The 14122-nt window shown below is 43.7% G+C and overlaps 1 protein-coding gene across 5 annotated transcripts in view; it reads left to right on the forward strand.

Moving 5' to 3' along the window:
• The first annotated feature begins 6672 nt into the window (after window positions 1-6672).
• Window positions 6673-14122, forward strand: part of Max (MYC associated factor X) — a 28566-nt gene continuing 21116 nt past the window's right edge. Inside the window, exons 1-2 of one of the 5 annotated variants that reach the window (XM_042691821.1) lie at window positions 6673-6965; window positions 7700-7726. In XM_042691821.1, the coding sequence (XP_042547755.1) occupies window positions 6930-6965; window positions 7700-7726 (63 nt within the window). In that variant the 5' untranslated portion in view covers window positions 6673-6929. The remainder of the gene's footprint in view (window positions 6966-7699; window positions 7727-14122) is intronic. The other 4 variants (XM_042691817.1, XM_042691818.1, XM_042691819.1 and 1 more) reach the window with 4 other exon arrangements.

Raw genomic sequence — 14122 nt, forward strand, 5'->3', positions numbered from 1 at the left:
CATGAAAGGCCTGGAAAAATACCATAAGTGGACTGGAAGAATGTCTCAAGGGAAAGAGCACCTGGCCAGCAAATGTATGGCCCTGAGCTCAAATCCCAATGCCGCCAAAACATACATACATACATACATACATACATACATACATACATACATACAGGATTGCTGATATGCTAGATGAGAGAGTTTGGTGGGAGTAAAGGAAGAGTGGTGGTTCAAGCGGGCTGATAAATGCCATTCTGGTCTCCCACCTTAAATCTGGATTCAATTTATAAAGACAAATTGATGGAAACAAAATAGCTTTATTGCTAGGCACTGGTGGCTCATGCTTATAATCCTAGCTACTCAGGAGGCTGAGGTCTAAGCATCAAGGTTCAAAGCTAGCCTGGGCAGGTAAGTCCATGAGATTCTTATCTCCAATAAACTACTCAGAAAAAAGCCAGAAATGGTGCTGTGGCACAAGTGGTAGAGTGATATCTTGAGCAAAAAGAGGCTCAGGCCCAGAGCCCAGGCCCAGGACTCAAGCCCCAGGACTGGCAAAAAACAAAAACAAAAACAAAGAAACCCCCATTATTATTGATGGAGATGAATGAATTGAAGGTGAAGCTTGACCTCTGTGGCTTCTTAACAGCTACCAGGCAATTTGTCATGTCAAAGCTAGGTGGCCACAGGCTCCTCTACAGATCCTCTATAGATAGGGAGGGGAAAAGGCAGAATTCCCAGCTCAGGTTGGGTACCAGTGGCTCATGCCTGTAATCTTATCTATTCAGGAGGCTGAGATCTAAGGAACACAGTTCAAAGCCAGCCTAGTCGAGAAAGTCCGTGAGAATCTTATCTCAAAATAACTACCAAAAGAAAGTCAGAAGTGGAGCTATGGCTCAAGTAGTAGAGCACTAGCCTTGAGCAACAAGAAGCTCAGGGACAATACTCAGGCTGAGTTCAAGACCCAGGACTGGCACTCACGCACACACACACACACACACACACACACACACACACACACACACACACACACACACACACACACACACTGAAGTTCTCACAGCTCAGGGAGAAAGGGCTGGACCACAAATAACCAGTTTCTCCTTTGAACTCTCCCAGGTGACAAAGGGTTCAAGAAACACTGCCCCACAATATACCATAATGTTCTTTTGGTGAGTGCAAACGGGGCACTTGGAGAACGGCAAGTGCAGGGAGGAGCTCTCTCTGTACTCCCTTATCTAAGTAGACACAGATCCTCCAAATGGAGTTCAAGAGTCTGCAATCCTTCCCAGAATGTCATCAGCCAGGGAGGATTAAGTTCAAGTCTGGAGTCAGCACCACGTGCAGACAGGCTCTGCCTCAGGTTCTGTCTATTACCTCAGGGCCCATCCATCTTTTCCAGTAGTCATTTACTCTCCTAACTTGCCTCCTTCCTCCCCCCCACCCCCCCAACAGGGTATGGAAGCTTCTAGTTCTCACTGGGTATTAGATACTCCCTTTTCTGTGATGCCCAGTGCACATAATAAATTTATAAGCTAGGTGCTGGTGGCAGAGTGTAATTCCAGTTACTCAAAAGGCTGAGATCTAAGGATTCCAGCCCTGGCAGGAAAGTCTTAAGACTCTTTTCTCCAGTTAACCAGCAAAAAGTGCTAGAAGTAACTTAAATGGTAAAGCACCTGCCTTGAATAGAAAAGCCAAGTGAGAATGCCAGGCCTTGAGTTTAAGCCCCAGTACTGGCACACAAACCCACATTAATAAGTAGTAATAATAAAATAAATTTCTATATTTTCTTCCTTCAACCGACAGCTTATTTCATAGGTGAAGTTGTTGAACTCTCAGGGTAGAAAGGGAAGCTTTTCCCATTCCTCCCAAGACAAGTTACTCACTCATTCCCCAAGAGGAAATAAAGGAAATAAAGAATGCTAGAATCTCCCCCCGCATCCTGTATTTTTATACTTTTTTCTTCCCTATGGAATGGGTTAAAACACATTTTCTTCTCTGAAAATACAAGAAGGAAAAGGTTTCTCATGGTCCTTCCTTTTGGCCTTCCAACTCTAACTACTCTGAGCTCTTTACCTAAGCCCGTGACTACACACAGCCTCAGAGTAGTTACCACTGCCCCCTCTCCTCTATGGAGTATGAAAAGGAGTCCCAAGAGAACTGAGCAGTCTCAAAGTCTCTTTATGCTCTGTCTATACACTAGTAAACAACCTCTTTCATTTTAACTCTTACTTCATTAATTACTTTTCTGTAAGTCTGGGGATTCAATGCTGTACCACTGAGCTATATCCCTGCAATCAACTTTATTCTGACCTCTTTGAATGGTCCTTAGTTGAGTGTGGCAGCTGGTTCCTGAGGGAACTTGGTGGTTACATTTCCCCAAATAAGGAGAGAGGAACACACTGAGTAGGGAAAGAAGGAGATTGTCTTCTAGGAGTTCCTTGGGAAATTTGCTGCACAGGAAAGATAGCCAAGTTGTTGAGATAGTTGCTAGTCTAACAGGCTTTCTGTTTTGTTAAGAATGATGTACACTTGAAAAGTGGCTCATATGGTAGGATGCTTGCCTACCAAAGCTGAGGCTGTGAGTTCAACCCCAATATTGCAGAGAGAGAGAGGGAGAGAAAGAGAGAGAGAGAGAGAGAGAGAGACAGATAGACAGTCATTAAAGGTATTTTAGCAAGATTTAGCTAAATGCCTTTCTACATATTTCTATACACACACACACCACACACACACACACACTCATAGATATGCTCAAGTTTATGTAAATGGCTCATAGTCCAAATGTATTAAAATCTGCTTTTCCTTATTCATCCATAGGTGGGGGGGGGGTTGTTTGTTTTGTTTTGTAAGGATCTCAATATGCAAAACCTTGGGATTTATTTTTATGGTTTTGTTTTTGTTTTTTGCAGTACTGGGGTTTGAAATCAGAGCCTCGTACCTCAATCCACTTATTGTAGACTTCTCATTAAAGCTGAAATGACAAGTGTGTATAACATCAGCTTCTTTCTACAGAAATTGGAGTCTCTAGGGTTTTTCTACATGGTCTGGCCTAGATCTTCCTAATCTCAGCTTCCCATGTAGCTACTGTGATTAGCTACTGGCTAATAAAGGATACTGAGTGTATGCCTGGGCTGGCCTCAAACCTCAATACTTTGGGTCTTGGCATCCTAAGTAGCTATGATTACAGGTATGAGCCACTGGTGTCTGGCTAGGCCTTGAGTTTTCAAAGTAGATGTGCCCAGACTGGCATCAGTAACTCATGAACACACTGGTGTCAAGTGCCAGTGGAATGTTCCTTTAATGCATCCTAGCTACTCAGGAGGCTGAGATCCAGAAGATCATGGTTTAAAGCCACCCTGAGCAGAAAAGTCCATAACTAACTTCAACTAACCAGCAAAAAGCTAGGCTGGAGGTGTGGCTCAAATAGGAGAGGGCCAGCCTAGACTACAAGACCCCAAGTCCAAATCCCAGTACAGCACACCACCACCACCCCCGCTGTCCCCCAAAAAGAGTGATTTTAGCCAGGTGCAATGGCTGCTTCAGAGTCTGAGATCTAGGTTTGAAGCCAGCCTGGACAGACAAATCCCTGAAACTCTTTATCTCCAATTAACCAGCAAAAACACAGAACTTGAAGTGTAGAAAGCGAGGAAGTCTGTTTGCCTACCCTTCCTCCCACACCAGAGCATTTGAAGTTCTAATGTGCATACAAATGAATAGGTTTCAATGCAGATCTGATTTGGAAGGTCTAGGTGCCAGCTGAGACTTCCCACTCCAAACACGCTTCCAGGTGATTTATCACTGACCCTGCTTGTAGTAGCAAGGGGCTAACAAGATTCTTGCCCATAAGCCTGAAAAAAGCTCTCTTAAGCTCTACCAAAGACAACTGTGTATAGAGAAGAGAATAGCTTCTTAGATTGTTATTCATATCAGGAAAGCACCAAGAAGGAGAATTAAATTTTCTCGTTAGCTTTAGTGTTATTTTGTTCTCTCCCCCCACCCCTCTCTCTTTTGCCAGTCTTGGGGCTTGCACTCTGGGCCACGGCACTGTCCCTGAGCTTCTTTTGCTTGATGCTAGCACTCTACCTCTTGAGTCGCAGCATCACTTCCAGCTTTCTTTATGTGGTACTGAAGAATCAAACCCAGGGTTTCATGCATGCTAGGCAAGCACTCTACCACTAAGCCACATTCCCAGCCCCGTTATTTGTTCTTTACTTGCCTTTGGTCTAAAAACATTCTCTCTAAAGATCATAGTCCTTTGAAACTTACTGAAATTTGCATTATGGTTCAAAACATGGCCAGTTCTTGCATGTGCCCTATGAAAATAGCACATTCTACAATTGTTGGGTGCAATGTTTTGTCAGATGTATTAACTAGGCTGGGAGGTGTTCAGAGTCTAACAATTACTAGGAAGAGATGTGTTAACATCTCTTGTCTCTCTACCTGGAAGGCATTTCCTCTCACTTCAACCTACTTGCTCAGACCTTCTTTCAACAGCTAAGGATTCAAAGGGAACAAAATGTGGCCTTGATCTTTACAGACCCTGCGCTTGTCCTGCTGGAGCTGACAGTTTCAGATGTTCTTGATGGAGCCCACCCCCATGTGGGACTTGGCATTCTTTCCCACTCTTCTGACCTCTTAACAGCAGTCACTGCCCTTACAATGCATTTGACACATTGTCTTTACCACATTGCTTTCATAATTTACTCTCCTGTCATTCCATGTTTAGCAAAGATTATTTTTCTTTTATAACAGCTTTATTGAGATATAATTATCGATGTATCATAAAACCCACTCTTTCAAAGAATACAATTCAGTGAAAGACTGTCTTATTTATCTTGGCATTCTCTATAGTGGTTCAATCTTGGGTCCACATTGGAATCACTTCAACAGCTTTAAAAACTATTGCTGTTTAGCTCTCACCCCCAGGGATTCTGATTTAATTGGTTTGGGATATGATCCTGGTATATGGATTTTTTAGAGCCTCTATTAAGTACACAAAGCTGGGGCCTATGATTGTTGTAATCATCAATTAACCCAGATCTACTATCTAGTTAACTCACTGAAGAGCTACCATCCTAGTCTCCCTTACAGCCTGCTACCTCTTATCACATAATGATCTTCCCAACACAAAGAGAAATTTAGAAACAATTAGCCAGGCATACCTGTAATCTTATCTACACTGTAGGCTGAGAGCGGGAGGATCGTGGTCCCAGGGCAGTTTGGACAGAAGGGTCTGTGAGAGTCCGTCATCACCTCCACCAGAGAAAGCAAGGCTGGAGAGGTGGCTCAAGTGGTAGAGTGCCAGCTAAGCTGAGAATGCTGGAGGCCCTGAGTTCAAACACTAGTACTGGGGATAGGGGTGGGGGGAGGAGTAAATGTATTTACAGCAAGTACAGACTTAAAGGACTGCACCACTGAGCAACAAAGACAACATATTTGAAGGGGGGGGGGGGAAAGCATATTACATTTGTGTCTTTAGTAACACAAAGATATGTTCACAAAACGCTATATAGCACAACGATTGTGTGTGTGTGTGTGTGTGTGATAGCCCCGAATTCCCATATTCGAAGGAGTCTGGGGGCCATATAATAGTTTTCATTTAGAACTGGTAACTCATGGAAAAGCTCAAGATATCATTCACCTTGCAGGAGAGATATGAGAGAGTTGGTTAATTTATCTGATCACAAAGGCGTCTTGTTTTTGTTTTTCTTTCCCGAGGGACTTGGAACTCTTACAAATAGTGGCAGGCCACCCCAGGCCGTCTACACCTCCACGGCTGGCTGTGAGCTCTGTGAAGGCAGGTCCAGTCTCACCTACCATGGCATCTCCTTGCTGCCTGCCGCATGTTAGGTGCTCAGTAAATACCCGGGGGATGGAAGTAATGACACCTCCTGCCGGTATCTACATACGATTTTAACTGGATTGGAAGCTGCACATGTTTCCCGTTTAGTCCTTTTTTGGCAATGCTTAATTACAGCTCTCTGGACCTGCAGTTCCGGAGAGCTGCAAACACACACGGGACGGGCCTCTTCCACGGGCGAGCGTGCAGGGCGGCGAATGTGCGAGCCTCGCGGAGGGCAGAGCGGTCACTCAGAGCCAGACACCAGACCTCGCGGCTCGCAGCACTCCCACGCGAGCTCGGCCCTCTACCCGGTCCTGCGACGCTACCTCACCCCAGCCACTGCCAGCCACCAGAGCCCAGGGACCCACGTCGCGCCGCGGCCCCCGGTCCGGAGCGTCCTCACTTCGGCCCCGGGAGCCCCAGGAAGGCAAAGTAAAGACAGTCGCACCAGGAGAGGCAGCGTTCTTTAGGCAGCCGGCTTCTCCCCAAGAGCCTCCACCCAGACCCTTGGGCCCGGCGCCCGGAGCTTGGAGCCCAGACAGTGGCAAACTCCAGGAGCTCAGCTCCCTCCACGTGTCCTGTCTTCCCGGCAGCCTCTCCGCTGCCTCAGGAAGAAAACCTCCTGACAACTCGCGGTCTTTGGACTACACCTCCCGGCAGGCATCGCGCCGCTTCTCTCCGCCCCCTACTGGTGCGCAGGCGCCCTATGCTCCGTCAACAAGCCGAGCTAGGGGCCCCGGAGTGCGGTGCCTTATGGGATTTATAGTTTTCCTGGTTCACGTCAGGTGGCCCAATATAGAATCGTGGACTACAAGTCTCGGCTACCCTAGCGCGGCGAAGCCCGGTCACGTGGCAGGGGTCCGATCGGGCGTGCGTGCCGCCGTTGATCCGGTGCTGCAGTGAGGAGGTGGTTCTCGCCCGTGTTGTGTGTGTGCGTGCGTGTGAGTGTGAGTGTGTGTGTGTGTGGTGTGAGTGAGGGAGCGAGTGCGTGAGTGAGTGAGAGTGTGTGCGGGGGCACTCGGCTTCTCGTTGTCGGTGACTTCCCCTCCCCCCGCCCTCCCCCTCCCCGCCGTCGCTGCAGTGGCCGCTCCCTGGGCCGTAGGAAATGAGCGATAACGATGACATCGAGGTGGAGAGCGACGTGAGTCCCGGGGCTTTTTCCTTCCCTTGAGGGTTGTCAGGCTGGGACAGCGGCCGGGGCTCTCAGGGGGGCGACTGCGGGAGGGGGCCGAGGCCGCCGCCGCCTCCTTCCCCTTCCCCTTCCTCCCGGGACCAGGACCCGCTGCGTCGCGCTCCCGGCTCGCTCCTCTCCGGGCCGGGACGGCCTCCTGGGGCTGGAGGTGGGAGTGGACACGCGGCCTCTGGGACCCCCGCCCCCTCCCGCGGAGGAGGGTGTTGCGGCCTCCTGTACACACCTCACCCGGCTCAGGTTCCGGGGATACGGGTGGATTGAGCCAGGGATCCCATTGTCCGGGTGCTGGGGAAGGGGACGACGGTCCGGACTTGCCCCTTGGATCCGCGATTCCCCCCGCCCCCCACTCCTCCCATGACCCATGCGGATCCTGGGGGTGAGGGAAGACGGAGAGGGGTTGGGAGTGCCCAGATGCCCGAGCAGAGCCATAGGGGAGGGCATAGTGCTCCCGACTCCCTCTGGCCCGGATCGGATCCCGGAAAGAGGGACGGCGCCCGGGACCCCCCTACCCCGCTACCGGATCCCGCTGGGGGTGGAAGGTGGGGGGAGAGAGAGAGGGAGGGGTGTCAGGCTGACTCCCCACCCACCGCTTCCTCCGCCGCCGGCATTTTCTTTCTTATTATTGAATGTGAAGTGTAAAAATAACTCCTATATTTTCTATTTTTTTCTCTCTCTTATTCCAGGAAGAGCAACCGAGGTTTCAATCTGCGGTACGTCTCCTACTCTCCATTTCATTTTCATTTCCGTTCAGTTTTAGTCCTTTTTGGGGTCAGAGAAAACGATATCATTCTATTACTTTTAATAATATAGTAAATTCTCTTGTTGACAGCTAAAGTGAGGTGGGAGTCTTCAGGGGTTGGGGCGGGTTGCAAATTACGTGATTTTGGATCCTCAGGTGGTAGTTTGTAGTGAGTAGTCAGTAAGACAAGCTGTATGCAAAGAAGTGAATCGTTCCTCTAGTTTGTAGGTGAGGGATTCACCTGCCTCTGTATGTGAAGTGAGAAAGAAGGTGTTCTGGAGTGATGGTGGTATTATTTGGGGGCAAAATGGCCAGAGATTTATTTAGGAACAAGTAGGTTTTAAACCATATCTGCATACTTGTATGAACCTGAAGCCACATGCAATAATCGCCTGTAGCCAAGTCATGTGACTGCTGTAAACCCATAGACTCCAGCCAAGCAAAGTATTTTATTGCAAAAATAGGAAATATAGAGGAGCCAGAGGTTGACTCCTAAGAGTGTCACATACAGCTTCTTGTGATCTATTTCTACAGGATAGAAAGAAAACAACAAAAAATTGAATTGGCATTGCAGTCTCTTTGCTGAAAAGTTGATAGTTATGACTGTATAGTGTCATAATAATTTCCTCTTTGTGTGTACCTTTAGAATTATCACTGAAGGCTAGAGCTCTATCATAGCTCAAGTTAATTGGATGTAAGAGTCTCATAGGCTCTTCTACCTGGGCTGGCTTTGAACTGGGATCCTCAGATCTCAACCTCCTGAATAGCCAGGATTACAAGCCTGAGCCACTAGCACCTGACTATAAAATGATTTCTTACGGTTTGGACATGGTTTCCAGAAGATGATCCTGTGGATTTAGAAACATACTGTAATCTCATGCTTTTGGAGTTTGAGACAGTAAAAATATAGCATTAGAGAGGAAACATAGGCCCAGAGTAAGAGTGAGGAAGAGGAATATGTATATGAGAATGTCTGATGTTTGACAGTGAGGAACATAGACATATATAGAGTGAGAATCAAAGATTCATTTGTCTTTGAGATAGTGAGGAATAAGATAGAGGGAAGAGGTGAGGACTGGAACATATGCCACTTCCAAAAATGTGGCTACTCTTCAACTCTCCAGTGGATTATATTGTGGGAGAGCTCACTGTTAGCAGATGTTTCTGTTTCTGCTATCTATCTATCTATCTATCTATCTATCTATTTATTTATTGTGATGGTGGGGAATCAAAGTCAGGGTCATAATTATGCATGCCAGGCAAACCCTCTGTCACTGAGCCACATCCCTTAGATCTTCATATTCTAAAAGAAATGATACCTTTCTGGATTTTGGCGGGGTTGGGGAGGACACCACAGTTGCTAAGCAGGCACTGTACTATTTAAACCATGCTTCTTGCCTATATTTTTTAATGCTAATTTAATTTCTTTTTTTTTTGTGGTACTGAGGTCAACTAGGGCCATAAGCATTCTAGGCAAATGCTGTACTACTGAACTGTACCTAGTTCATTTTTCTGGTTTATTTTTAAAAATGGCATGTGGCACACCTGTTTAAAATAGTATATGAAGACTTAAGAGGGTGCCTCGTTGATTCCTCTGGTGTAAGATTTTAGTAAACGCCATGTAAAGGCAAGCTCTTATAGTTGTACCTGCATTTTAGCATGATCAGAGATTGTGCAGGTTGTCTAAGACGGGCATTACAATTTATATTTATTTGAGATCTGATGTCTCCATAAAACCCAGGGATGCAGTTGTTCCCATAGTTTAAGATTGTCACTGGGTAATGGTTACTAAAAATAATTTGAAGTGTTGTCCAAAACTTACATTTGTAATATATTTGACTATGTGTTAGTTTTTGTTCTTGTTTTACGGTACTGAGGTTTAATTCAAAGCCTTAGCACTCTACCACTTGACCACCCCTAGACTTTTTTTTTTTAAATAGTATGTTTACTTGATAATGTGGACTTGGTTGGAGTTTTGTGTTTGTGGCCCAGTCTATTTAAAACATAGTGTTTCCTCCAAGTCTGCAGTTACAAAATCTGCCACAGGGCGTGGTCAGGGTTGGATGGTAAGATTGGTAAGGCTTCCTTTTCAGAATTACCCTTTGAATTGGAATTGTATTGCTTCCCAGTTAGAGAAAAGTTTTCCTTTGTGTGAAATTTTGGCTCACAGTTCTTGAATGCTTTTTGCTTTTCAAAACATTTATCTACATTGATGTTTTTGTATATTTGTTGACCAAGTTTTTTTAAATATGTCCACTCTCCTAGAATACTAATCTCCATGTTTTATTTAGATGTTTATAGTTTGCTGTTAAGGTATTAGGTTTTTTTTTCCTTTTGATTTGTGGGAAACAGACAATGAAAGTAGGTTGGACCCTTTGTTTTTGTTTCTTGGTGCAGGAGATTGAACTCTAGTCCTCTAAAGCCTTTGTTTTTAATTTGCACACCAACTTGTTGAAACCTAAGTTTTTATCAGGCACAAGTGAACACCACAGAAGAGAGAAAAAGCAGATGTGTATAGACAAATGTTATATACAAATACAACTAATGTGGATAGCGAGGGTAAAAATGACTTCATATTTTTCCCCTTTATAAATACATTTGTTTACTTCCTGAAATTTAGTATAAAATAAATATACTTTTAAAAGTTTACAAGGAAACTATTTTTATGTTTTTGCTTTGGAAAAAAACACGGGAAAAGATATGGGTTTTGAATTATAAAATACTTAGGACTACAGAAGAACTTTGAAAGTTACTGGAAAGTGTTCTGTGAGTTCTGATACTAACACGTATGTTTTACAATACCACTATACCATGTTAGCCTTACTATATGAAAAATGAGGATACTCAGCAAGAACAGAATTAAATTAGGAAGTAAGGCTGACTGTAACAGAAAGTGAAACTGATTTCACGACTGTGTTTGTGTGCCTCAATACAAATGGGAAAACAACTTTTCCAGTGGCTACTAAGTTTTATTTTAAAAAAGAAGTAGCCCCAAATTTGATAAATCACATAATTCCACTGATACTGTCTTAGTTTTGAGAGTGAAAAGTTGCATTTTAAAGATAAATTTTTCTAATAGGTCTATTTTCATTTTATACAAGGAGTTCCTTTTGCTTTGTTTTAGTTTGGTACGTTTCTTAGGAAAAGAGTGAAAGTATGCCAGAAATATAGAATGTGAGCTGGTTAGGAAGCCAGAGACCTTTTCCAGTGTATTGTCTATCCCATGGCAGCTAAACGTGTGTTACAGTTGTATAGCATAGCCATTAGGAGTTTTAAATAGATTTGTACAAGTCTGCTTCTGGTGCTGTTCTGGCATATTTTTAACTTTGCAGCTCTTTGTTTCTTTAGGATTTGCAGTGTATTCAGATGGGTTGTCTCTTACCTGCAACAGAATCAGTTGCACAGCAGAAGTGCTGCACAGTGCTTGTACTTTGTGTCTGCTTCGTGCTGACAGTGATAATATGAATTCTGGATGTGCTTGTGTTTAGAATAAAGGTGTTGTTTTTTGTTGTTGTTTGATTGGTCATGGGGCTTGAACTCCGGGCCTGGGAACTCTTTTTGTTCAAGGCTAGCACTCTACCACTCTGAGCTTCAAGAGTCAAGATGCCAGAAAAGGTGAAAACTTATAAATCCAATGTAACTTTCAGTTGAGATATTCTGACCAAGGCATCCTTACTCCTAAATGGCTGAAGCATGATGCTAGGTGTGTAGATAGTACTATCTTCCTATTTTGGTTTAGACACCAAAAGGTGGGAAGAGCCTGGAAAATAAGTATGTTTATTATTAGATCACAGGAGTGTATACCAGGCAATGGGCTTCTGGCAGAATAAGTGTTGGGAAACTGAAATGACTGTTTACCTGTTAGAAACTTTGGTGGACTTATCTCATTTCAAATACTCAATTCATATCCGTTAAAATGAGAATTTTAAGTTGCTAAGAAATTCAGTTTTATCTGTTTTATCCACCAGAATATAGATATTTTTGAGTAAGAATTTGGAAGCTATATTTTTTTGATGTTTTTATTCTTTAATAAAAATAGCTTTAATTTTTAAATTTTTATTTATTTTATTTTGCTGATCCTGGAGCTTAAACTCTGGGCCTGGGCACTATCCCTGGGGAACTTTTGCTCAAGGCTAATACTCTACCACTTGAACCATAGCACTACTTCTGGCTTTTTCTATGATTAATGGGAGATAAGAGTCTCACAGACTTTACTGCCAGGGCTGGCTTTGAATTGTAGCTAGGATTACAAGCATGAGCCACTGGCTCCTGGCTTTTTTAATTTATTTAGTTATGAATGTATGTTACATTATGGGGGAAGGGAGTTTGAACTCAGGGCCTCTGTGCTGTCCTTTAGTAGTGGTAGTTGTTTTTACTCAAAACTGGAACACTACCATGTTTGCCACAGCTCTCTTTCTGGTTTTTGGTGGTTAATTGGGATTAAGTCTCATGGACTTTCCTGCTGGGCTGGCTTTGAACCTTGATCCTCAGATTTCAGTCTCCTGAGTAGCTCAGATTACAAGAATGAGTCACCAGTGTTTGTCTCATCTTTATTTACATTTCTTAAAGGCAGTAAATATTTAGTACATTGCATAGATTTTCTATACACTAAGGCTTTTCTATGTTGGCATTGAGAAGATTCCCCTTATTGGAGTGGTTAGGTGTCAGTAGCTTGCAACAAATTATATTGTATTGGAAAACTTTCTGTATCCTTGAATAACAAAGCATTTGCTACTCCATATTATTTTCCTAAAAGTGTAAGAAGAGTGTGGACTGGTACAATTTCTTGAACCAACATGCATTCTAGGCATTAAGTTGAAATCATTTTAAGAGATTTCCCATAATTCAGAACAGATTAACTTCAGTGACCTGCCAGTTTAACAACTTATTGGCCAATAAAATGTTTTCTTACAACATTTAACTACACTTAAGGTACATGTGTTTTGTTAATGTCAGAGAGGGACAAATTGTAGGTGAAGATTTTTATTCTGGCTGACAGTATGGAAAGTTTGGTGGAAATAAAACTAAGAGGCTAAGTAAAAAACCTTGGCATTCGTAATCCACCAAAAGCTGGAAGCGATTTTGTGCTGTAGTTCCTGTTGAACATCTGTGGGCCACTCTCTGGTAGCCCCTTAGTATTTCTATTGGGTCTAGGATGTGCTAACGGAAAGGCTTTCTGGCAGAAACTAAATCCAGTGTTAAAGAACTAGCAGAGCTAGCAACTGCTCCTAGAGCATGGGTAGAGCAAGTATTTGGGGGATCTGCTATACAACAGCAGGTTGTCACCTAGAATTGTGTTTGATCAATTCTGTAAGAGTGAGTTTTCATTGTTAGAATACCTCAGCACAGGGGAGAGAAATCTCCAACATCTAAGTTGAATTTTGTTTGCTCAACATAATTGTTTAGCCCTTCATATTAAAAAAAAAAAAAATCAGTTGTGAGTTTGTGGGAAGAACTCCAGTACCTCACACTGAGTCTTCACCCAGTTTTTCTTTCTTAACTCTGAACTCTTTCCTTTTGGAACAGGGTTACCAGCAAAAGACAGCAAAGCATTGAAAGGAAGTCTGCCAACTGGCTGTATATGGTGATGGGTATCAGGCTGCATGGATTGCTGGTTTAGAAATATCTCTTGAGAATTCTCAGCCTGTGTAAAGGTTTTTCAGTTTTTCATGTGTGCTTTCCAGTATAATTAGGCATATTCTGTATTTTTTTTAAACTTGGCTCTTGTAAAATGGGCTTGGGGAAGAGGCTTACTTGCCATTGTTGGAAAACTTTAATATTGATTCTGATTAGACATTACAGCTCAGGATAGACATAGACAAGGCAGGAGGGACTGTTCTAAGATTCCCCTCCTCTGCTAGTTAAACTGAGCTTGGAATCATCACAGAAATTACATACACAAGTTTGAGAACAACAGTCCCAAGCTCAGGCTCTCTACCAAGCAGTGGACTGCTGTCTTTCCTTGTTGAGCCAACTTTTTAAACTTGGCTGCCTCCCCAAATGAGAAGCCAAGATTTTGGCTATGGTCCCCAGCCAAGTTCACTTACAATCCTCTAACCAAAAGACTTGTCCATTTGAGTCCTTTCAGTGCTCAGGGAATGGGAGAGGGGTAGTTCATTGTGGGGACGATTTTGGTATTAGATTATATATAATTCCACACCTCTGGTCTATGTGAAACCAAATCCAACTTTATTGTAGATGTTTGAGAGCTGCAGGGCTCTCCCAGAAAGAAAACAGAATTTTTATTTGTATCCACAGGATGGATTGTGGATAACTGGTATCATTGCTTCTCTTCATAGCTCTTAAGCTGGGAGGAAGGCCAGGAATCAGGGTGATTTAGTAGACTAGTTTGTCTTAGGCTGATGTG

The sequence above is a fragment of the Dipodomys spectabilis genome, unplaced genomic scaffold (genome assembly GCF_019054845.1).
Source record: "Dipodomys spectabilis isolate Male_0828 unplaced genomic scaffold, ASM1905484v1 ptg000146l, whole genome shotgun sequence".
Classification (NCBI taxonomy): Eukaryota; Metazoa; Chordata; class Mammalia; order Rodentia; family Heteromyidae; genus Dipodomys; species Dipodomys spectabilis.